The sequence below is a fragment of the Sus scrofa genome, chromosome 2 (genome assembly GCF_000003025.6).
Source record: "Sus scrofa isolate TJ Tabasco breed Duroc chromosome 2, Sscrofa11.1, whole genome shotgun sequence".
In the NCBI taxonomy this organism is placed as follows: Eukaryota; Metazoa; Chordata; class Mammalia; order Artiodactyla; family Suidae; genus Sus; species Sus scrofa.
Genome location: NC_010444.4, coordinates 9,125,334 through 9,147,014, shown reverse-complemented (window position 1 = coordinate 9,147,014; position 21,681 = coordinate 9,125,334). Strand labels below are relative to the sequence as shown.

General features: G+C 58.6%; 3 protein-coding genes across 5 annotated transcripts; 1 reads left to right on the top strand and 2 right to left on the bottom strand.

Annotated features, from left to right (window-relative positions):
- On the bottom strand, positions 49-9,197 carry MTA2 (metastasis associated 1 family member 2). 2 transcript variants are annotated; one of them, XM_003122622.5, is made up of 18 exons: positions 8,582-9,197; positions 7,786-7,853; positions 7,281-7,374; positions 5,541-5,658; positions 5,363-5,426; positions 5,064-5,181; positions 4,702-4,804; positions 4,413-4,512; positions 4,083-4,271; positions 3,912-3,986; positions 3,734-3,792; positions 3,464-3,561; positions 3,204-3,343; positions 2,715-2,943; positions 2,455-2,544; positions 1,357-1,475; positions 1,109-1,251; positions 49-887 (listed from the first exon to the last, which is right to left on the bottom strand). In XM_003122622.5, exons 1-18 carry the CDS (start codon positions 8,607-8,609, stop codon positions 722-724), a joined length of 2,001 nt encoding a protein of 666 aa, XP_003122670.2. In that variant the 5' UTR covers positions 8,610-9,197; the 3' UTR covers positions 49-721. The 2 variants fall into 2 exon arrangements, with proteins under 2 accessions (XP_003122670.2, XP_020938578.1); XM_021082919.1 differs by lacking the exon at positions 8,582-9,197 and adding an exon at positions 8,180-8,433.
- Positions 9,364-19,335, bottom strand: EML3 (echinoderm microtubule associated protein like 3). 2 transcript variants are annotated; one of them, XM_003122621.4, is made up of 22 exons: positions 19,003-19,335; positions 17,992-18,163; positions 17,654-17,911; positions 17,186-17,299; positions 16,105-16,172; positions 15,825-15,948; positions 15,415-15,585; positions 15,155-15,224; positions 14,958-15,068; positions 14,629-14,724; positions 14,164-14,319; positions 13,855-13,996; positions 13,275-13,426; positions 13,067-13,192; positions 12,836-12,967; positions 12,168-12,235; positions 11,429-11,517; positions 11,260-11,357; positions 11,054-11,141; positions 10,286-10,384; positions 9,891-10,021; positions 9,364-9,802 (listed from the first exon to the last, which is right to left on the bottom strand). In XM_003122621.4, the coding sequence occupies exons 1-22, from the start codon at positions 19,022-19,024 to the stop codon at positions 9,599-9,601; spliced, it is 2,691 nt and encodes an 896-aa protein (XP_003122669.2). In that variant the 5' UTR covers positions 19,025-19,335; the 3' UTR covers positions 9,364-9,598. The 2 variants fall into 2 exon arrangements, with proteins under 2 accessions (XP_003122669.2, XP_005660851.1); XM_005660794.2 differs by having other exon boundaries at positions 17,654-17,914; positions 19,003-19,299.
- ROM1 (retinal outer segment membrane protein 1) lies at positions 19,400-21,638 on the top strand. The gene is made up of 3 exons (XM_005660795.3): positions 19,400-20,443; positions 20,810-21,056; positions 21,171-21,638. The coding sequence occupies exons 1-3, from the start codon at positions 19,854-19,856 to the stop codon at positions 21,387-21,389; spliced, it is 1,056 nt and encodes a 351-aa protein (XP_005660852.2). The 5' UTR covers positions 19,400-19,853; the 3' UTR covers positions 21,390-21,638.

Here is a 21,681-nt window from a genome sequence, read left to right as displayed (position 1 = left end):
ACACACACACACACACACACACACAGCAGAGAATAGCTGAGCCAGGAGGAGCTGAAGAAAACAGCTTTTTATTTGTTACTATAAGAACCAATTACAGAATCCGAGGTTAAAAAAACGGACAAAAGATCTTTATTTCTGAGAATTGGCGTACAAAAGGCAGAGGGGGCAAGGAGAGGGAAGGAAAGAGCGAGCATAGGCTGGGGTTGATACCAGCTTAGGGGCCTCAAACTCCGATTGGGAAAGTCCGGACACCGGACAGGAAGAGGAACCCCCAGTTAGAAAAAAGGAGAAAAAAAAGATAGACATGGCAGTAATGGCAGTGCACGCCCCCCTCCCCCAACCAGATACCACCTGATATCTGCTTACTCTTCCCCTCTCCCATCCCCTTTCACAAAGGGAGGCAAAATTTTTAAAAAATTAAAAAACCCTCCCCCCAAAAACTATCCAAGACAACTGTGGGCCCTACCCCCAAAACAGGCTAGGTTCCCACAATGGGCCAAGTTCCTGCAGTTTGCCCTCCATCACCAGGCATGGAGAAGCACCGGAAGGGGACAAGCCTCCAAGTAGTAACACCAGAGGGCGCCCATCCCCTCCAAGGACACACTCACTTGCTCCCTCCCTCCCGCACTCCTCATTCCCTTTGACACTAGAGGGAAGGGAGGCTAGGTGCCCGGTGCACCCACCCTCTAGCTTTCAGCCCTCCTCCCTGCCCCACAGATGCTCAGTCTTCCAGGACAATGGGCTCATTGGTGCTGGCAGGATGTGCGGATGGAGGAAGAGAGACTGGAGCCCGCACTGTAATCAGCGGTGGCTTCACCTTCAGAGGCAAGTTGGGCCGGCGGGCAGCTCGCCGCATCTCCAGGTGGGTCAGAGCCTTCCGCAGGGCTCTGGTCAGGAAGGAAAGGGGGACAAGGGAGAAGGCAAAGACCTTCAGGCTGAAACCCCACATTCCACACTGCAATCCCCCATCTCCAGCCCCTTCCTTCCTAGCACGGCCACCCTGCAGCCAGGGTCTCCCTGGAGTTGGTCTTGCTCAGATACTCCTATTTCCCACACCCACCAGGCTGGGTGGTCAACCTCTCAGCCCCTCCCATGCTGGGCTCCCCACCTGGTGTCTTTTGTGGCCACAAACACCACAGGATTGGGGGCGTCAGCTGGGTTTAGTTTCTGACGCTTGGTTGCTGGCTGTGAGCTTGAGCGAATCCCTGAAGCCAGAGGCCTTCCATTGGCAGAGAAGGGGACTCCTGCCATCTGGAAAAGGGTAGGGCAGCGTAATGAGAAGGGGGACTCTCAGACGCCCATCAGAAATAAACACCCATCTAACTCAACGTGACCCACTCCAGTCTGTCAACTCACAGTCTCATAGGCCCGTTTCACCATAATGCTCCCCAGCCCCCGATTCTGGGTCAGCTGGTTCCTATTGATTGGTGTCTTGGTACCCCGAGGTGTTTTTGGTTTCAGAGGTGCCTGGGCCACTGTCAGGGAAAAACAAATAGATAAATAAAGGAAACCTGAGAGAACTTTCACACTCCCTCTTTTCTATGCATCTTCCCTGGGCATTCCTAAAAGGAGTGATGGGGGAGGGGGCTGGCAAGCGATTACCAGCATTTCAAAAGTCAAACATGAGTGTGATCTTATCAATCAGTGCACAGTTTACTGAATAGCTTATGATAAAAACTTTTTTTTTTTTGGATGCACCCATGGCATTTAGAAATTCTCAATACAGGGAGTTCCCGTCGTGGCGCAGTGGTTAACGAATCCGACTAGGAACCATGAGGTTGCGGGTTCGGTCCCTGCCCTTGCTCAGTGGGTTAACGATCCAGCGTTGCCGTGGGCTGTGGTGTAGGTCGCAGACGCGGCTCGGATCCCGCGTTGCTGTGGCTCTGGTGTAGGCCGGTGGCTACAGCTCCGATTCAACCCCTAGCCTGGGAACCTCCATATGCCGTGGGAGTGGCCCAAGAAATAGCAACAACAACAACAACAACAAAAAAAAAAAAAAAAAAAAAAAAAAAGAAATTCTCAATACAGGTATCAAACCCAAGCCAAAGCAGTGACCAGAGCCACAGCAGTGACAATGCCAGTGACCCGCCAGGAAACTCCATGAAAAAAAAAAAAAAAAACACTTCAGGAGTTCTCATTGTGGCTCAGCAGTAAAGAGCCCGACTAACATCCATGAGGACATAGGTTCGATCCCTGGCCTTGCTCAGTAGGTTAAGGATCCGGCGTTGCCGTGAGCTGTGGTGTGGGTCGCAGACGCAGCTCGGATCCCGCGTTGCTGTGGCTGCGGCATCGGCCGGCAGCTATAGCTCTGATTAGACCCCTAGTCTGGGAACCTCCATATGCCGTAGGGGAAGAGATAGGTCTTGATAATAAAAGGACTGAAAGGCAGCCACCACCCTAAGAGCCTCCCCATCCTATACCACCTGTACCGCAGTCCAGTTCCCCATCCCTTACCCAAATCTTTCACAATAGTTGCCAGGGGAAGTCGCACCAGAGGGTGAATCTTCAGTGGAGTCTTGGCGGCCTTAGGAAGTCGAATGGAGCCTGGAGAACAAAGACAAAAGCTTTTGAAGGGACTTCACTATTCAGGCCTCTTCTGGGGCCAGGAACTGTGTCCAAGTTCCCAACAAATCCTTATGGGCCACTATTCCTACTGTCAGTAAATATCCAGAGGAACGCCCTCCGGCCAGAACAAACCCTGAAGCTGCCCTTACACTCTGCCTTGATGGCATTGGCATTGATAGGGGCATAGGGTCGTCGGGCAGCCCTCCTCGGCTGTAACAGGTCCCTGCACATGCGTCTGGCAAGACGGGTCAGCTTCGTGGTCTGGAGCAGGAATGTTTGCCTGTTCTTGGCCAGCAGCTTGGCCCGGTTGGCGCTAGTCGTATAGGGAGAGAGACTTTGGGCTTCAGGTCTGGACAAATGACCTCTCGAGTGTGGCTCCTGGAAGAAGGACATAGAAAAAGGAGAAAACACAGACTGACACCCAGGCTCCCTTCTATTCTCTGCAGAGGGCCTTTTATTCCTGCCGGATCACTTTGCGGTTGTGCCAACCTACCTGGCTCCCCAACCACTAGCAAGTACCATCCACCCCCACCCCAACCAAAGCATCACCTTACTGGAGCTGGGCGTTCTGGCCTTTGCCCAAAGCTCACATTGATAAGCTTATGGTTTTCTCCCACCTGTCCCCCATCCGTCCTTACTGTGGTGCCCCGAGCAGCCCCCTCAAGCTGGGTTGGGGTCTTCAGTCCCCCGTATTTCTTCCAGTAGATCCAACAGGAAGCACAGAGGCGGCACTGCATGTTGGGTGGGCCCCAGGCATACCACTGGGCAGACTGTGTGGCTGCAGGAGCATGGAGAGGAGGGAATGGCCAGGGGTAAGTGCCACTTGAGCCACTCAGGTTCCCGGGTCAGAGAAAACGGCCCACTCACCCCAGCATCCCTATTCCCGCCTAGAACTCACTGTGGCAACTCTCACAAGTCAGGCCCTTCTGGAATCCAGCCCCATTCATGCCAGGTTTTGAGCCCACAGAGATGATCTGGTTAGGATTTGGTTTGGTGCTAATGGGGGCAACAAGGAGAGAGAAACCAGAAACTGGTCAAGGAAAAGATTCCATTTCCACTTTGTCTCTATAGTAATTTGACCCCGTCTCCTGCCCACCCCTAATCACTCAGGCGCAGGTCAGGGGAAGAGAAGGGAAACATGCCAGCCCCTCTTACCCATCACACTTACTAGGTGGGGATATAGACTTGTTTTAGTTTGCTATCTGCTTCAGCAGCTTTCAATCTTTTCTGCAGGAAAAAGAAAAAGAACAAAAGAATAAGAGCATCTCAGCAGAGAAGATGTCATCAACTCCAGAGGCAGAGGCGAGCAGAAGGCCTCTGGTCCAGCCCCCCAGCCCCAACCTTACCTGCTGAATGTAGCGGTCTGTGGTTTTCCACATGTAATAAAACTGGACTATGCTGGCCAGTGACTTCCAGGGGAGCTGAGGAGGCAGAGGGAACAAGGGTGAGCTGGTATCCGGCCCTAGCGCCTGGTTCCCTCACCTCTTCCACCTCTCCTCCTTGTCTCCTCCGCTTACAAAGTCCTGGCGAATGTCATTGAAATCCTTCCCGTACTTCTCCAGGGCCTCCTCAAACAGCATGGCCTCTGAAGCTGACCATTCTTCCATCTCGTCCCGACACAGCACCGGGCCCCCCTGGGGCACCAGGGTCGACATGGCCTTAGCCAGGTCATAGCCGTTCCTTTGCAGTGTATCCATGGCGTGAAACTACAGAAAGGTGGGAAACAATGACGACGACGCCCCGAAAGCCTTGGCCCCCCACCCCCTGCTGCTCCCTCAGAGACACCCTCCCCTCCGCAGGTCCCCACAAAGCTCGGCCCACCCAGCTACCCGCCAGCTGCTGCTCACCAGGGTGATATCTCGGGAGGCAGCAGCTGCACTCATGTGCAGGCTCGGCTGCCGAATGGAGCTGCTGCAATCTAGGGCTCTCGCAAAGGTCCCCACAGCCCTAAGGGAGAGAGCGAGGAGTCAAGAGGGAAAGACGAACGCGAGAGTGGGCTGAGGAACTAGGCCAGATGAGCAAAACAAGGGCACCACCTGGGCCCCAAACAAATCTAGTCCGTCTCTAAGAAAGTGACTCGGAACCATGTCTACAACCCCCTTCCCAGCCCATCTTCCCCATCCACCCACCCCTCACCGGGCCACCACGAGAAACTGATCAATCTGCCGGTCTGTGAGAGGGTTGTCTGGATCCCAGACTTTCATCTCCATCTTCTGCTGGTTCCGATTATCAGATTCTCCTGGGGAGTGAGGAAATGGCATCACCGGGGAGAATAAGAGGTGTCTTGACACTCACAATGACACCTGTTTCCTCCTTGGATCCTATCAGCCACCTCAACTCTCAGACTTCTCTTCCCAATGTGCCCGTTTGCCCCTTTCAGGTTCCTAAGGTCCCGTTCTGTCAGGGACACAGCACAGAGCTGTGCAAAGTGCACCACACAGCGCCAGGGCACACCATTCAGGAACTATGATGGTAGACAACTCTGTTCTGGGGCATACCCTCTGCCAGGCGATCTGGGATCTCAGCTTGGTATTTGCAACCAACTCGGATCTCTCCCTGATCAGCTAGAAGTGTCTTCTGCACAGGGTCAAACACCAGCGAATAAAAAAAGCAGTCCTGGAGAAGGGAAGACAGAAGGTAAGCAGGGCAGCAGTCCTCACAGGCGGGGGCGGTGGGCTATATCCGGAGTCCCTAGGACAGGCAGCCTGTCAACCTGGACCTCACCACAGTCTGACTTCTCCTCTTGCCTTCTGGGGCAATACCCACCCCCCTCCCTCTTCTCCCACCTCTTTCTCACCTCCTTTTCCAGGTACTGGCTCAAGATATCTGTCTCATTCAAGAGGGTCACACTGCATTTCCCCCTTCAGGAGAGAAGTCAGAAAACCCTTGGTGAGCTCATTTCCTCTGCTCAGCATCTCCAACACGCTAGCCCCTCCTCTCCAACTCCTAAATAAGTAGCCCTGACTGTCCTATACCTTATGTGGGTGGCTGGTAGCGATTCAAACTGCCGAGAAAGAAAAAGCTCGCGGTGCTTCAGTTGATGTCGCTGCTGTTCCGACACCCCTGGCTGCTTTGATTCCTCCTCAAACTCCCCTGGGACATGAAGGAGGAAGAGACCAAGTCAGAAACTAATTCATAAAGAAGCCACCATAGAAACCCTAACCCAAGGAAAATATTTCCTATCTTACTTGCTTTTCCCACATTCCCTAGGCACCTGCCTTCCACGACCTTACCACACGAGCTTTCCCTCCCAGCCTTCTCCCAGTTACTGATGCTCCCAAGTCTCCATCATTAATGAATGCTCTTAGGAAAGAGCTACAGAGGGTACAAGGATGCCAGAGGAATACATCCCAAGCCCAGGTGCCAATGCCCAGACACCACTCATACAGCCTATATCTGACCACACCAGGCCCAGCAAGAATATCACACTTGTCTCTTTCATGCTAAACTTGCCTAGGCTCCAGAAATCCAATTAAAAATAAACACAGAAATAAATAAATACACCACACAAGGTGTGTTTACCAGTTCTTTGCAAATTTCAGAAGACTTTGCTCTTAAAGGTCACATGCAACCCTAACTATCCCTTGTTTTCAACCTGGCTAATAATAATTTGTGGGGCTTTCAAGGACAGTACCTCTCAAGCCAGTGCCAACACCTTCCTCCCCAAGGAGCTGTAACTTGCTCTGAAACCTTGGTGGAAAGGGTTAAGTTGGCTGGGTGCCAACCAAACAGGGAGGGAGCAGAAGAGCCACAGGCCCAGGCTCATTGGTGCATTGTTCCCAACCTCAGGGAGAAAGGGGGGGCAGGGGTGTGCAGTAGTAGGCTCCACCCCTCTTCTGAGCACTCCGGAAACCCTGTGCGAAGGCAAGGGGGACCACACCCCCCACACCCTTTCTGATTGGACAAGGCCAAGGTCAGCCCCTGCCAGATGGGACTGGAAACCCCAGAGGGCCGGAGAACTTGGTAGGCTCAGCTCATTAACCCTTTCATGCCCAACACCCAAAGCCGCCAAAAGTAAGCAAAATGATTTAGAAAGGAAGAATAAGAGAAAGGGGAAAGAAAGCCAAAACAGGAAAGGAAAAAAAAAACTAAGGGGAATTGAAAGACATGAATTTAACAAGAAAAAACAAAAGCGTAAAGAGAAAGCGGATAGGGCCAAAAAAAAAAAAAAAAAAAAAAAAACGAAAGATGTAAAATGGAGAAGAGAGGCCAGGATGGGTGAGAAAAAGTTCTTAAAAAAAAACCTTCTGGGCTTCCTATTCTCTCCCATCAATATAGCCTTACCCCCTTGATCACAAAACCCTCTACTTCCCTGTTATGCAAGCTTTTAAGTACAATCTCTTCCTGTTCACCTTGACCTTCGCAGTCACCACCCATTGTCCCAACACAACCAAAACTGTCCCCAAGAGTGTTGCTTCTCCAAATTAGAGCTCTTCTCCATCCCCCTTTTAAACATTACCACCTCTTTTACATACCCCACTCACACAAACACACACACAAATACACACCAGCCAAATTCTCACTTTTCATGTCATGGTTTCTCCACACTGCTTCCAACCCAACGTGTAAAAACAGGCCTCCCTCTGCAGACCAGGCATTTCCCACCCCCAAACTCACACCCCTGCCTTGAGCATGATACCAAGAGAAACACCTGCACGGACATGCCCAGGTTTCAGATCATGGGCAGGGGGAGACGGGGGTACAAAGACACTCACTGGCATTACTATCAGCCAGGCTGTTGAGGCTACCAGAAATGTCCCTTCGCCGGAAAAGGCACACAACCTTTGCCTCCACATTTCCATTTGCCGTCTAAGGAGAGAGAGAAAACAAAACAAAATAAAAAAAAAAAACACTGTGAAAACTAGTCATTTGAAAGTAGAACTGCAGAAAGACAAGACTAACAACATCAAACAGGTTTCTGAAGGATATAAGAAAAACCCAAGAAATTATGAATCAAGACGTTTGCATTTAAGGACAGACTTCCAAATCCCTTTATAGAACAGTCAAGATCCTCTAAGGTGTCAAGAGCCTTTCCTGAATGCATGGGATGAACAAATGAATGAATGAATATGAATGAATACTTAGAACAGGCTTCATGTTCTCCTGCTCTCTTCCTCTTTCCCTCCCTCTCTCATTCACCTGAAGTTAGAGACCAGGGGAGGGACTGGGCGGGGGGGGGGGGGGGGGGGGGGGGAGCCCAGAAGACTCTGCTCCACTCACCTTGTTGAGCTCTTCAATCCTTCTCACCAGGTAAGGATTGCTGGAGGAGTTCTCAAAATAGACGTAATCTGTAGGAGGGGGTGGGGAAGAACCGGGAAGATCAGAGGAGCGGATGGGAGAGCCGAGCACGAGAGTAGGAGGAACGAAAAGGAGGCCTGAGTGGACCCAAAGGAGAAAAGGGTCTAGGCAGAGAAGTCGCTGAAATGTGGAAGTGGAGAGACTAACAGAACGTAAGGGAGGGGTGCCCCACCCGCCACCCCTAACCACCCAAAAGTGAGCCTTAAGGAGGAGCCCAGAAGCAGGGGGTTCCCCAGCAGGCGCCGCAACTCAGCGATGGAGTTGCACCCGGTGTCGGCCAAGCGAACAATTGTTCACTCCAGCGCAGGGCCCCCACCTTTGCGAACCCAGGCGCACAATAACGCCTGGGGAGAGGAAGCCTCCCGGCTGCTCCCCCGCAGATGGCAAAGCGGTCGCCCCGGCCCTTCGCGCCCCCTAGCCTGCCCTGTCAGCTCCTTCGGAACCACTTTCCCAAGCCCACCCCGCGACCCCGGCGGCGCCAGGCGCAGCCCTGCGAGTGCCGTCGGGCCGCCCGAAGTCTCTCCGGCAGTCTCGGTGACCCGCCGCGTCGCGGTCCCCGCGCCCTCGCTCCCCGTGCGACCGGTTCCGGTTCCGGTCCGCGCTCCGGACCACGCCGCCCCAGACGCGACTCCCCGTGCCGCCGGGCGCCAAGCCTCTCCGGTCCCGGCCCCCGACCTCTCTCGCCCCGGGCCCCGCAGCCCCTACGCCCGGTACTTACCCCCCACTCGGTACATGTTGGCCGCCATGGCCGTTCCCGCCGCCGCCTCCGGCCGCACAAAGGGGTCCGGGAGGCTCGCGGGGGCAGGGCTCGAAGCGAAGCCCTGAGCGTGGGGCTGGCGCTTCGCAGAAGTCTCTGTCTGGCTCGCGCAGCCGGCACCTCCGCCACCTCAGCCGTCGCGGTTCATCCCGGCCCGCGCTGTCGCCACCGCCTCTATCGCCTCACGCCCGGGACGCCGAGGCCGTAGCCGGTCCGCTCGGCTTCTTCCGGAACGAGCTCGGCTCCCGCCGGACCGGGCCAGGCTCCAGCTCTCCCGCCCTCGCCGAGCCCCACTAGACGTTGGACTTTGCGGGCCGCCGCGAAGGCTTGCCCTGCCCGCCTCGGGGTTCGCCTCCTTCCGGAACACCTTCGGCGGATCCGGAGAACAAGGCCCAGCGCTCGGGTCCGGTCGGAGAGCGAGACCTCAAAGCTCGGCTACTTCCGGAAGAAGTTCGGCTCCCTCCGGCCAATCGCGTCCCGGCGCTCGGTTATTTCCGTTGCGGCTCGGCCCCGCCTCCGAGGGCGAGAGAGGAGTTGGGCTTAACTCTCTCCTCGCCCGAGTCCCGCGGCGGCGAAAGACTCGTAGCGCCTCCGCACTCCGCGGGGTTATTTGCAAGCGGCTTTGCCTGTTATTTGCATGAAAGGTCTACTCTCCCTCACCCTTTCCGCATTCCCCTTTTCCTTCACCCCACCCCACAGAGCCCCGAGGCGCCCAGCCGCGCCCGACAAAAGGACCGGGAGGCGACTTTGCTTTTGGTTTATTGCCCCTCAGCAGGTAGCGGGAGTCAGGGCCCAGGCTGGGGCTGCCCGGCTCAGCCAGCGGGTCTTTACAGTGTGTGCAGGGGTGCCGTTCGCCCCCTGCAGGGAAATGAGCTTTCGGGAATGTCTCGAAGTCTAGGACTGGGTCGGCCCGGGTCCTGGGAAACTTGGGCGGGGCGGGGCCACGCTGCAGGGCCGGTGGGTCCCGTCGGGCAGCGGTCAGACGTCGAGAGAGGAGGCGGGGGACAGCGAGGGAGTTCGAGAGGGCGTGGCAGGCGCCTGCCCCGCGCTCCCAGCGCCCAGCACTCGCCACTGGAAGATGCTGGCGTCCTTGCCGCCCAGCGAGACGAGGTGCGAGTCGTCGTACGTGAACCGGACGCTGGTCACGTGGCTGCCGTGACCGCCGTACACGAGGCTCGGCGCCTGGGCAGGAGGGAAGGTCGAGCTGCAGCGGCCGTGGAGCCCCAGGGCCCTGACCTGCCGTCCCCGGAGGCCCTGGGAGGCCTCTCACCTTGGCGCGCGCGCACGGGTACTGGAAGAGGTGCACTTTGCAGAAGTCGTCGGCCACAGCCACCACGCGCTCATTGTGGGAACGGCACAGGGAGTTGATGTCGGTTCCATCAGAGCCATCCGGCCACACGCCTAGCACAGCCGTCGGCCTTAGCCCTGCCTCCCCGCCACCACCCACAGCCCAGAGCTGCACCAATTCCAGCGCTCAGTCAGTCCCGCCACCCACCAGCCGCGTTCCAGGCAATCTTTCCCGGTCCCAAGGGCCTGCTGGAGGGGCCCCCCAGGGCTGGATCTGCCCATCCCTCCACACATGCCCAGCATTCCGAGCCCCGGGCAGTCTGCACCTTGTCCCCCGACTCTCGAGGCATAGTTCTGGGGCCCTGCGTCCCTGCTCACCATAGACATGAAAGCCCAGCACGCAGGTGTAGGTGGCCCACTCCCGGTCTCGGCTGTCATAGCGATTCCTCAGCAGCTTACAGCCTCCAGCCACGTCCCCTGGGGAGAGGGAGCCCACCCAGATCAGGTCTCACCCTGCCCTCAGCTGGAAGATGCCATAGAAGGCCAAGTTGGAAATACTTGAGGCACTGGCATGTGATCTGGTCCCCATGGTAGCCCTCAGTTCAGGGCAAAACTCAGCCCACGTGCTTCCTCTTTGGCTGCACCTGTGACATGCAGAAGTTCCTGGGCCATCTATGGAACCCCTGCCACAGCAGCAACCAGAGCCACAGCAGTGACAAGGCTGGATCTTTACCACACTGTTCCAGGGGGAACTTCCCGTGTGCTTCCAGAGTTCTCAGCTGAAGTTCTCCCAATAGTTCCTCCCCAGTTCCTCCTCCCTAGATAAGTCAATCCCTCCACACCTGTCTGGAGAAACTTTTCCAAAACAATCTTTTCTTAGTGCGTTTTTCAACTCCCTCAAGGCCTTTGCGGGTCAAGACATAGTGTAAAACTGTAGGTGTGGGGTTTTTTTGGTCCAAATGACAGAATTTCTCCTATGTGTAAAATTCTGACTCCACTTCAGACCTATCTCCACCCCCTCTCTGACAGCCCCTCCACTTGGAGCTCCCCACATCGCCCTTCATCCCCTCCCAACTGGGAGCCCCCCACACAAATAAAACCCACCCCAAGTACCCTCTCCCTGTGCCCTCCCCTACTGTCACTCACAGTAAAGGATCTCATAGTCCCCAGAATTGGACATGATGAAGTTCCCATCCTTGGACCAGTCAAGATGCGTGATGAAGCTGGAGTGACCCTGGGAGCAAGGGTCAAAAGACTAAAAATGCGGCCAGCAGTTCCCCTCCCCAACCCTCCTGAAGTGTATTAGTTTACCTGCTATGTCACTGCCCCACCCTCCACCCCAGCTTCCTCACCACACAGCGGCCAAAGCGGCTGGACTTGGCACCATCACTGGAAACGCTATAGATGTAGATCATGTTGTCATGGGAACCGATGGCCAGGTACAACCCATCTACAAAGACAGTCACTTAGAGGGGGAAGGGCAAGGGGCGAGTCTAGGTCCGGGGTCGGGGTGGCTCCCACCTGGGCTGTACCGGACCACTGAGAGCTGCTCGTTGCCATCAGTGATGTCAGACACAATCTCCCGAGTCTCTGTGTCCAAAACCAGCCACCTGGAAGCGCGGGGGGGGCGGGGGGCAGAAAGCAGGTGTGAGGATCCCTGTCCTGGGCAGGGTGGTGGTGAGCAAGTCCGCGTGCCCCAGAGGTACCCCCAGAAAAGCTATGATGCAGACAGGGAGGTTGCCATTGCATTTTTTTGGCTGTGCCTGAGGTATGCAGAAATTCCTGGCCCAGGGATTGAACCCATGCCAGAGCAGGAGCCTGAACCACAGCAGTGACAAAGCTGGATCCTTAACCTACTATGCCACCAGGGAACTCCTGCCATTGCATTCTTATGCTGGGAAGTAGCAGGGGGCTAAGGGCAGATCAAAGGCAGCTGGGGGTACAGGGGCCCAACTACAAGGGCTTTGTGGCGTCTCTAAGTTTGTCACTTCCCTGTGTCAGTCCTCACTAGGTCCCTTCCATCCCTGCTGCTTCTCTGCTCCGAGCTGCCACCTCCTCCACTCGCAGGCTTAGAAGGGAGGATGTGGTGACAGTTGCCACAGGGGAGACCCGGGCTACAGGGAAAAGCACTGAGGAGCAGGAAGGTGCAGTTGGGGCTCCTGAGCAGGCACTGATCACACTCCCACACACACACCCCATTCCCAGAAACCCTTCCCATACCTCCTGCTTTCCCCTCCCAGGAGTCCCAGCTCCCTCTCACCTCCCCGTATTCAGTCCCACAGCCACAACTGCACCACTGGGGTGGAAGTCGGCACAGAGACCAGTTTCCTGGGAGAAGGCAGAAAGTGAATTCAGGGAGATGCCTTTCTAGGGAACCAAGGTGGATACCCTGTCATCCTGATAACACTAAAGCCTCCTCGGTGTTCCCGTCGTGGCGCAGTGGTTAACAAATCCGACTAGGAACCATGAGATTGTGGGTTCGATCCCCAACCTCGCACTGTGGGTTAAGGATCTGGTGTTGCCGTGAGATCGCAGACGCGGCTTGGATCCTGCGTTGCTGTGGCTCTGTCGTAGGCTGGCAGCTACAGCTCCGATCAGACTCCTAGCCTGGGAACCTCCATATGCCGCAGGAACAGCCCTAGAAATGGCAAAAAGGAAAAAACACTAAAGCCTCCTCCTCTCAATGAGGAGAGGGACAGGAGGCCTGGGGTGGAGGCAGGGGGAGGTCTAGGGGCTGAGGGAGGGCAGTGCTGAGGGGCCGCTGGAGGCATCTGTACAGAAGAATGAACATTTTAGCTGCCGGTACAGCCACACCAGTACAAACTGGCTGCCTCTGGGAGCAGAAGAGAAGGGGATGTTGGCGAAGGAGGGGTGACCACAGGAGTCATGGTGGGGGTGACAAGGAGGATCCAGGGACACAGAGCCTACCTTGAGATCAAGGCTCCAGGCCAGTGCATGGGCCTCCCCATCCCACAGGCAGAGCTGCCGGTCATGGCCACAGGTGAGGAATCGGTTCTGGAAGGGATGCGTGCAGAGCCCCCAGAGCTCATCCGTGTGACCCTGCAGCAGAGTATGGGCTGTCACCTCTGCGGCTCCCCAAAAGCTCTCCCCTCCCTGCTTCCTGGAGCCCTTGCCCCCGTGCCCCGCCCCCCCGCCAACCTGGATTACAGGGGAGAAGCCCTGAGCCAGATCTCCCCTCAGCAACGCATTCTTCGTGGTCCCCACCAGCAGCTCAGAGCCAGGCCCCTCTGCGATGGCCCGCACGGCCCCAAAGTGTTCCGGAATCTGCAGGGTGGTGGCAGAAAGTTAGAGCGCCACTGACCATTCCTCTTCCCCCTCCTTCCTCTGTCCCCGGCCCAGGCCTCACCTCAGCCTCCTGGAGGGCCACCAACCCGGGCCCCCACTGGACCAGCCGGCGGTCCCGCCCACCACCACTCAGCACGGTCCCGTCCCGCCGGAGACACAGGGCGAAGATGGACCCTTCGTGAGCGTGGGCCTGGGCCACAATCCCGTAGGTCTCTGTTGGCAAAGTCCTGGCTGGGTCACGCTTTTGGGGTGCAGGGACGTGGGGAACAGGAGCAGCCCAGGCCGTCACAATCGAGTAGGAACACCTGGCTGTTGGCTGCCTACTGGATGGTGTCTCTGAGCCTCAGCCCTTCTCCCAGGGCTCAAAGAAGTGAAGTAACTTCCTAAAGGCCAGACAACTAGGGGCAAAACTGGGATTTGAACCCAGCATCTGGCAGACTCCAAAGCCGCAGGCCTTTCCCTCTGCCATGCCGCCCCTACCCTTCCAGACTGGACCCCCACCCCCACCCCCACCCCGAGGGTCCCACTCTCTGATAGAGCGCCATCACCTCTCAAGGTAAAAGGATGGGAAATCCTCTGCTCAGTGTCCACAGACCCCCCTGGGGAACTAGCCTTCCTGGAAGCCACCCCCAACCACCTACCTTTGGCCCCGCCCCTGCCTGGGGTCCTGGAATCTGAGAGGCTCCGCCCCCAGGTGAGAATGTTCCCCTCTGAGTCCCCAGTGAGAATGTCTCCGTCCGGGAGGAACACAAAGCAGGGGATAAACTTGGGTTTCTTGTATTTCTAGGGGTGAGGGGAGCAGAGAGCGGAGGTCAAAGGGCGGGGCAAAGGCTAAAGGTCACAAGACAGTTGGGAGTTGAAGGGCACCAGGGGCTACAGTGCTCAGACCCATACGTCCACTTCCGCTCTGCCCTCCCTCCCCCACCGCCCTGCCCCCATCCACACCTCACCCCAAAGACACCCTGTTTCCTGGTGAGGGTCCCATTCCCAGGAACCCCGGCGCCACCATTCCAGTTCCAGAAGTGGACATGGGATTTCCCGCTGGTGACAATGCAGCTGCTGTCACGAGGGCTGAAGCCAACGGCCAGGACTGAGTCATTTGTACTCTGAAGGGAAGATACTAGATTCAACCACCCCAAGCCCTGCGCACCTTCCTTCTACCCGACTCTTTGCAGAAACCTCAGGACAACCCTTCCTCCAAGGTCCTGGTCTCCTAAGAGCAGGACTCCTAGCCGCTCGTGATTCATCACCCTAAAACTGAACTCATTGTCCCCCATGAGGTCCAGCCTCTCCACTTCACCCCCAGGGGACCCACCAGAAAGGAGGTACCTGGACAGGGAAGTCTGACGCTGTCTGCAGTCCGCCCATCGCGGGGCCCCAACGCCATGCCCCGTCAGGCCACCTGGACCCCTCACCTTGATCTCAGCCAGCTTCGTGCCCCGGCTGCAGTCCCACACAGACAGCATGTGCTCATTGGAATCATCCACCACGCAGAGGAAGGCACCCTGATCCTGAGAACGGAGGGGCCACACATTGCAGGGGCTGAGTGAAGCCGGGGAGCCTCGGGTCCAGGGGTCTAAACTAGGCAAGGGGCTCCAGGACAGCTGAGAGCTGGAGGAGGGGCCATATGTCTAGGGAGAACCGACCTGGGAGCTCGGGGAGGCTGGAACTTCTGGGGTGAAGGACAAGAAGGGGGTTCCCGGACAAGGGAGGTGGGGGCCTTGAGGCCTGGGGGGCAGCTCACCGCAACGGAAAAGGCCAGGGCCCCCACACCCCGCTCGAAGGCCCCCAGTCCGATCTCCTGCAACTTCTGCAGCGTCTCTGAGTCCCAGACGTGAACCACAGGCTGCAGGGGCTGGGGGAGGAGAAGGGGTCAGGGGCGTGCGGGAGAGCTGAGCTGGAATTTCATCCTGTCTGCCGGGTGTTCGACTGTGACCTTACCTTTCCGTCCTTATCCACGCCGGCTGTCTGTCCTGAGGCTACCCGCACACCATCGGGGTGAACGGCCAGGCTAAGTGGGGGAGGAGACATCTAGGGAAGGGGGTCGGTCTCTCAAGACCACCCAGGACACCATCTGTGTGCTTGCAGAGCAGCAAGCCACTCTCCTGTCCTGCTGCTCCGCACCCGCCCAGACCCGCTTCCCGCCAAGCCCACCGTCCCCGCGCCTAGAGCGGCCCGCTCCCAAGCCCCGGGACCCTCACCATCGAACGCAGTCCGTGTGCCCCCGATAATGTCTCTGGCCGCCACCTCCAGGACCCCCTGGGCCTCCCCCGGGCCGGTACAGCACCACCACACAGGCAATAAAGTAGACCACCTCCCCAGAGCGCAGCACAAACAGATTAGAGCGGGAGTCGCGACCCCGGTACCCATAACTGGAGTGGGGAGCGCGGTCAAGGAAAGGGCCGGATCAAGGGCAGGATGAGGAAAGGGGGAGAAGGACAGAGCTCTGGCTGCCAGCGCCGTCGGCAAAGGATGGAAGAGAGGGTGCGGGGGGCTGGCTCTCTCTGCAGACCCAGGAGAAAACCATAAAGAAGGGGGGGCGGGGGGGAGTGGGGGGAGGGAGTCCCGGACGGGCAGGGTGGTTCCCATGGGACTGCAGGGGGCAGGATACACCCAGTCAAGGCTGAGGGTCTCCGGTGGTGGGCCGCTGGGCAGCTCCTCAAGGCTGCGGATGCCAGACGGGATGTACATGGTGATGGGGCGGCCGCGAAGGAACATCTTCACAGAAATGCCTTCTACAGAGAAAAGGGGGGGCGGGGTCCACCAGCAGGAAAGCCAGAGCCGAACCCACCCACCATCCGTCACAGGGATCCCCAGTGAGTTCCCGGGGCTGTAGCCCAAACCCTCACCCCATTCCCCGTCCGTGTTCTTCTAGATCCCTCTGTACATACCTAAATTATAATTGCTCCTCCGAGATCCGGGGCCCCCAGGGCTAGAGAGGGGGTCTTTCCCCCCACGGCTGTTGGGAAGAGAGAAAAGCACAGGGGCTTGGGGTCAGGTCCTAGACATAATGGGGAAGGGGCGGGACACAGGAAGGGAGACCACCGTCACTTCTGCAGGCGTTAAGTGTGCATGGTGAGCATTCAGAGCTCTGGCGTCGAGGGAGACTTCTACCTCCATTTCAGGCAGGAGACGGAGACTAAAGGGGACGAGGATGCCCGTACGAGGCAAGGCGGGGTGGCACTTTCCCCCAGACCACCAGGCCTCTGGCTCTCAACCTTTTCATTGCCCCGTGCGTAAAATGTATCCAGAAGGTACATCCCCCGTCCAGGGAGGGCTCTGAAAGCTTGCGCAAGAAGGTCCTTATCATCGCTCAAGAGGAAAGGAAAGGGACAGGTGAATTCCAGAGATGACAGTCATTAGATGATAAGGTGACAATCTCTCTTTAGAGAATAAAGGAGAGGCCCAGGACAGGATGAGAACGAATAATTCAGGTGTCCAGAGGCCTGTACAGACTCTGAGACAACTCTGCTCAGCCACTAGGATTTCCCCTTGCTCTCTAGAATAGAGGTAAAGCCTGATAGACTGGGATGGCAGGAGAGGCCTGAAAGTCTGGGGCCAAAATCACGGGTGCTTTTGGAAAACCCTCTTGGAAGCTTGGAAGCGATGTCGTGATGCGGTGGAAAGGGCAGGGGAACTGGATGCGGAGAGTCTTTGTGCTGGAATCCTGCCTCTAGCTGTGTGACCCCAGGCAAATGACTTACCCTCTCTGAGCCTGCTTCCTCACCTGGACAATGAACAGCATGAGACCACCTACCCCCCAAGGATGTCACGGGGACTGAATGAGATGGAGGAGGTCGAGGGTTTAGCACAGTGCCGGGTACACAGCGGGCGCCCCAGGAGTGCCTGTTCCTTTCTTCCTGTTGGGCAATGAGGTCCCCCCACCCCGCCCAGGGAAGTGAGGTGAGGGACGTGGAAAGTCCAGAGCCTGAGCCTGGGGGGGGGGAGGTTGGGGGGGGGAGCCTCGCCCACCTCTCCGTGCTCCCTGACCGCAGTAACAGGTTGGCCGAGGAGGCTGCCTTCCGGGAGAGTTTCTGTCGAGGCCGCTCTGAAGGGGATGAGGAGGAGGAGGAATTTCTCCGTGGCCTGGGAGGAGCACAGTAAGCAGGTGAAAGCCATTCCCTCTAACCATGGTCCCCAACCCTCCTTCCCCTCCCAGCCTTTTTTTTTTTTTTTTTCTTTTTTCCTGTTTTTCTAGCGCCACACCTGCGGCACATGGAAGCTCCCAGGCTAGGGGCTTAATCGGAGCTGCAGCTGCCGGCAACGCCAGATCTGAGGCACATCTGCGACCTACTCCGCACCCTATGGCAACGCCGGATCCTTAACCCACTGAGCGGGGCCAGAGATCGAACCCGCATCCTCATGGATACTAATTGGGTTCTTAAGCCGATGAGCCACAACGGGAACTCCCCCTCCCAGCCTCTGCCACAAGACACTTACGTGTCAGTACGCTGTGGGGGCTGCGCCAGCCTGAGGATCCCTGGGGGGCCAGGGGAGCCAGTGCCACTGCTGCTGCTGCCCCCTCCTTCAGACTGGGTCCCACTAGGCTCTTCACTGCCCCCCTGAGGGGCTGGAGGCCCGTTGCTCAGGCCAGGGGGGCCAGGGGATGGCTCCATCTCCACCTCCACCTCGGTCTGCGTGCCTCGGCTCACGAAGGAGGGGTTGCATGTGGGTGGCAGTCCTGGGGGGGTTGCAGGGCTGCTGGGGAGACAGTGCATCAACTGATGCCCCTAGAGGCCTCAGGAAAGAGGAGGAAGAGGCGGTGACAGCATGCATACCTGTCCCTGGGAGGGCCTGGTGTGCCAGGGTCCTGCAGGGGGCTGGGGGGCACCTGCAGCCGCAACAGGCGAAGGGCTTCTGCTAAGGCTGCCTTTACCAGCTCCATCTCCTTCTCCTGCACCTGAAGCCGCCGGCTCAGGGACTGCAAGGCCTCCTGAGCAGGGCCCTCAGCTGGCAAAGGGACAAGAAGCCCTCAGAATGTACCTACCACGTGGGGAAAGGCGCAGCGCGGGACTCTCTCCCCCACCCCAACTTTCACGTTTATCCAATAGGACTGCCCCCTTCCAGCAGCTCCAGCCTTGGAAGCTCTCCCAGAGGGGAGGAGACGGGTGGTAAGGGATCAAGGGCCTCCTTCTGGCAGGGCAGGCAAGGAACCTGGCAGAGCTCCCTTCCTGCTGCCGTCCCAGCCTCCGCAAAGACAGGGAGTACCATGGAGTACCAGGGGGGAAATATGGAGTACTGCCGAGGAACGTGGGAACCACAGACCAGACGGAGGCGCAGTACTGGTGAGGGACGACAGGGCCCAGCCCAGAGCAAGTTCAGGTCTCCAGGGAAGGCAGAGAAACTGAGAGGGAGCCCCAGGAGAGAAGCGGGGGACACGAGAGTACAGTCATCCCGAGGATTCGGGGGAGGAAGAGGATTGAGAGTGACAAGAGAGGTTATCGGTGGAGAGCAGAGTCAGAGTGAAGGGCCTCGAATATCAGGGCGGGGGGTCAGAAGTAAAAAGACCCAAAATACCAAGCAGAGAGGCCCAGAGTAACACGGAGGCAGGGCAACTTCGAGGGGCCCAGAGTAACATGGGGGGGTTGGATGACGTCGGGGAAGTCCGAAATGACAGTAGGAGGACCCAAGTAACTCGGGAGAGCGACCTGAGCAATAGTGGAGGATGCTCGGAGCCCCGGGGCCCGAGGAGCACGCGGGGACGCCCAGGGCAGCCGTCGGGCAATGGCAGCGCCCGACCGGCCGGCGCTCCGGGAAGGGGCACGCCGCCCACCCCACCCCGTACTCACCGGGCCCCCCGGCCCCGTCCATCCGGCCCCCGGCTTGCTCCGAGCGGCGGCGGCGGAGGAGGCGTCTAAGCCGCCGGGGCCATGGCCAGGGAGAGGGGAAGGGGAAGCACCACGGGGCGCGCGCGCAAGGGAGCCGTACCACCCCCCGGGGGCGCTGTCGGGCGCGGGGAAAGGGCCTGGAGGGGGCGCTGTGGGGCGGGGGCCGAAGGCTCCCGGGCCCACTGGGGCCTCGGACTCTCCCGGGGCCGCTCTCGGCTCCCGGGGGTAGGGTGGCGGGGCCGTCCCGGGCCCCAGCGCCGCAGCACAAACAGGCGCCGGACGCGGAGCCGCCAGGAAGCGCGGGAGGGGGGCCGGGCCAGGGGGGGGCCGGGCCGCCTGGTAACCCCTCCCTGTCCGGGCCTCGCCGCTCGCTACGGGGGCGGGGCCAGCCCGCTGACCCCCTGGCCCCCTCCGGCCTCCGCCCTCCAGGCCCTTCCGGGATCCTGGCCCCTGGACTCCCTGGGGACCTGGGAAGGCGCGCGGGCCGGGAGGTCTCCGCCCCCAGCCCCTAGCTTCTCAGGGCAGAACCGACCTGCCCCTCCCCACTTCCGCGAGGGGGCAGGGGCGGGGTCACGAAAGAGGCCCTTTGCCCGGGGGCGGGGCTTTTCCGAAGGGGCAAGGCCAAGGCATCCCGAATTGGGACTGGCAGGGGACAGGGAGGCGGGTTATTAAGTCTGTGGCGGGAGGATGCCCAAGGTATTGGGGTCACGGTGGCATTAGCCCAGCTCAAGCCGGGCTGGGCTGACGCAGCATCCTGCCGCGGCCAACCTCTGTCCCCGACAGCTCTGCTCTCCCTCGGGCAGAGATGGGAGATGGCGCCGGTGCTGCCCCTGGTGCTGCCCCTCCAGCCCCGCATCCGTCTGGCGCAAGGGCTCTGGCTCCTCTCCTGGTTGCTGGCGCTGGTCGGTGGCCTCACCGTCCTCTGTAGCGGCCACCTCCTGGTGCAGCTGTGGCACCTTGGCACCTTCTTGGCTCCCTCCTGCCCATTCACTGCCCTGCCCCGGGTTGCCCTGGCAGCCAGTGCAGTGGCTCTGGGCACAGGACTGGTGGGTTCAGGAGCCAGCAGGGCCAGTCTGGATGCAGCTCAGTACCCTCCCTGGCGAGGGGTCCTGAGCCCACTGCTGGTGGCTGGCACAGCTGGTGGCGGGGGGCTCCTGGTCCTCGCCTTGGGGCTAGCCCTGGCTTTACCTGGGACTCTGGACACCGGCCTGGAAGAGGGCCTGGGGACTGCCATGGCTCACTACAAGGACACAGAGGTGCCCGGACGCTGTCATGCCAAACGGCTGTTGGATGAGCTGCAGCTGAGACACCACTGCTGCGGGAGCCATGGGTACAAGGATTGGTTTGGGATCCAGTGGGTCAGCAACCGTTACCTGGATCCCAATGACCAGGACGTGGTTGAGTGAGTGATTTGCTTCTCCCTTTCTTCTTCCTCCTCCTCCCTCTCCTCCCTTGAAACCCCATCTCACCCAGACAATAGCGTCTAGTGATGGAAAGAATGGAATACAGCTCTGCCGTTTATTAGCTGTGTGACTCGGGGCATGTTACCAGACTGCTCTGGGCCCATTTCCCCGTCCATAGACTGGAGATAAGAGCACCATCTTACAGGGTTGCTGTGAAGATAAATGAATTATGCATGCCTGGCTCATAGTAAAGCAGTCAGTACTTGTCTCACTCGTTTTTCCCTTCTCCACTCCTGTACCCTGCAGCTCTTCCCCCGGGGCCTCCATCTCCAGACATCCTAACGCCCCTGCCCCTCCCTTTGCAGCCGGATCCAGAGCAATGTGGAAGGCCTATACCTGATTGATGGGGTCCCTTTCTCCTGCTGTAATCCCCACTCACCCAGACCTTGCCTGCAAAGCCAGCTCTCAGACCCCCTCGCCCACCCCCTCTTTGATCCCCGACAGCCCAACCTAAACCTCTGGGCCCAAGGATGCCACGAAGTGCTGCTGGGGCACCTGCAGGGGCTGGCGAGCACACTGGGCAACATGCTGGCTGTCACCTTCCTGCTGCAGGTGGGTCGACAAAGAATCTGAGGTCTCCTCTGGGCCTCGTCCCCACCTCCAAGCCTGGGGGACCCTGGAACTGCTGACCCTTACTGACCTCTTGCCCCCGGCTTTCCCCCACAGACACTGGTGCTCCTGGGCCTGCGGTACCTGCAGACGGCCCTGGAGGGGCTCGGAGGAATCATCGATGGGGAGGAAGAGGCCCAGGGCTATCTCTTTCCCGGTGGGCTGAAAGACATGCTGAAAACAGCATGGCTACAGGGAGGGGTGGCCCACAGGCCAGCACCTGAGGAGGCTCCAGCAGAAGAGGCACCTCCCAAGGAGGGTTTACCTGAGGCCTAGTGGCCTGGAGCTGGGGGTGGGGATGGGGGGAGGGGAGGGATGGACGAGCGGGCTGCAGGTGGGGGAGGGGGGCTCTGGGATTAGAGGGGTTCAGGATAGTCAGTGAGCTGGACTGGGATAGGGGAGGAAGCCAGGGGTCCTCGGGCCTTGCCCGTGGCCAGAACCACCAGGGAACCACCCACCGTGGTAGGAAAGGGACATGGGAAGCGTTGCTTCTGGGGCACAGGCTCAATAAACTTTTGGACTGAAGCCACTGATCCTTCTCTTCAAGGGGGTAGGGGGCCCCTGATTT

Excerpts from the sequence above, each read along its gene's own strand:
- MTA2 (XM_003122622.5), bottom strand. The coding sequence starts at position 8,609 with ATGGCGGCCAACATGTACCGAGTGGGGG. Across the intron at positions 7,375-7,785 it reads GGATTGAAGAGCTCAACAAG|ACGGCAAATGGAAATGTGGA; the intron begins GTGAGTGGAGCA and ends CTCTCTCCTTAG. Across the intron at positions 4,513-4,701 it reads CAGTTTCTCGTGGTGGCCCG|GGCTGTGGGGACCTTTGCGA; the intron begins GTGAGGGGTGGG and ends TCTCTCCCTTAG.
- EML3 (XM_005660794.2), bottom strand. The coding sequence starts at position 19,024 with ATGGACGGGGCCGGGGGGCCCG. Across the intron at positions 12,236-12,835 it reads CCTGGAGCCTTGATCTCAAG|GAAACTGGTCTCTGTGCCGA; the intron begins GTAGGCTCTGTG and ends GCCTTCTCCCAG. Across the intron at positions 11,142-11,259 it reads GCCGCTTTGGCCGCTGTGTG|GGTCACTCCAGCTTCATCAC; the intron begins GTGAGGAAGCTG and ends CCTTGCTCCCAG.
- ROM1 (XM_005660795.3), top strand. The coding sequence starts at position 19,854 with ATGGCGCCGGTGCTGCCCCTGGTGCTGCCCCTCCAGCCCCGCATCCGT. Across the intron at positions 20,444-20,809 it reads AATGACCAGGACGTGGTTGA|CCGGATCCAGAGCAATGTGG; the intron begins GTGAGTGATTTG and ends CTCCCTTTGCAG. Across the intron at positions 21,057-21,170 it reads CTGTCACCTTCCTGCTGCAG|ACACTGGTGCTCCTGGGCCT; the intron begins GTGGGTCGACAA and ends TTTCCCCCACAG.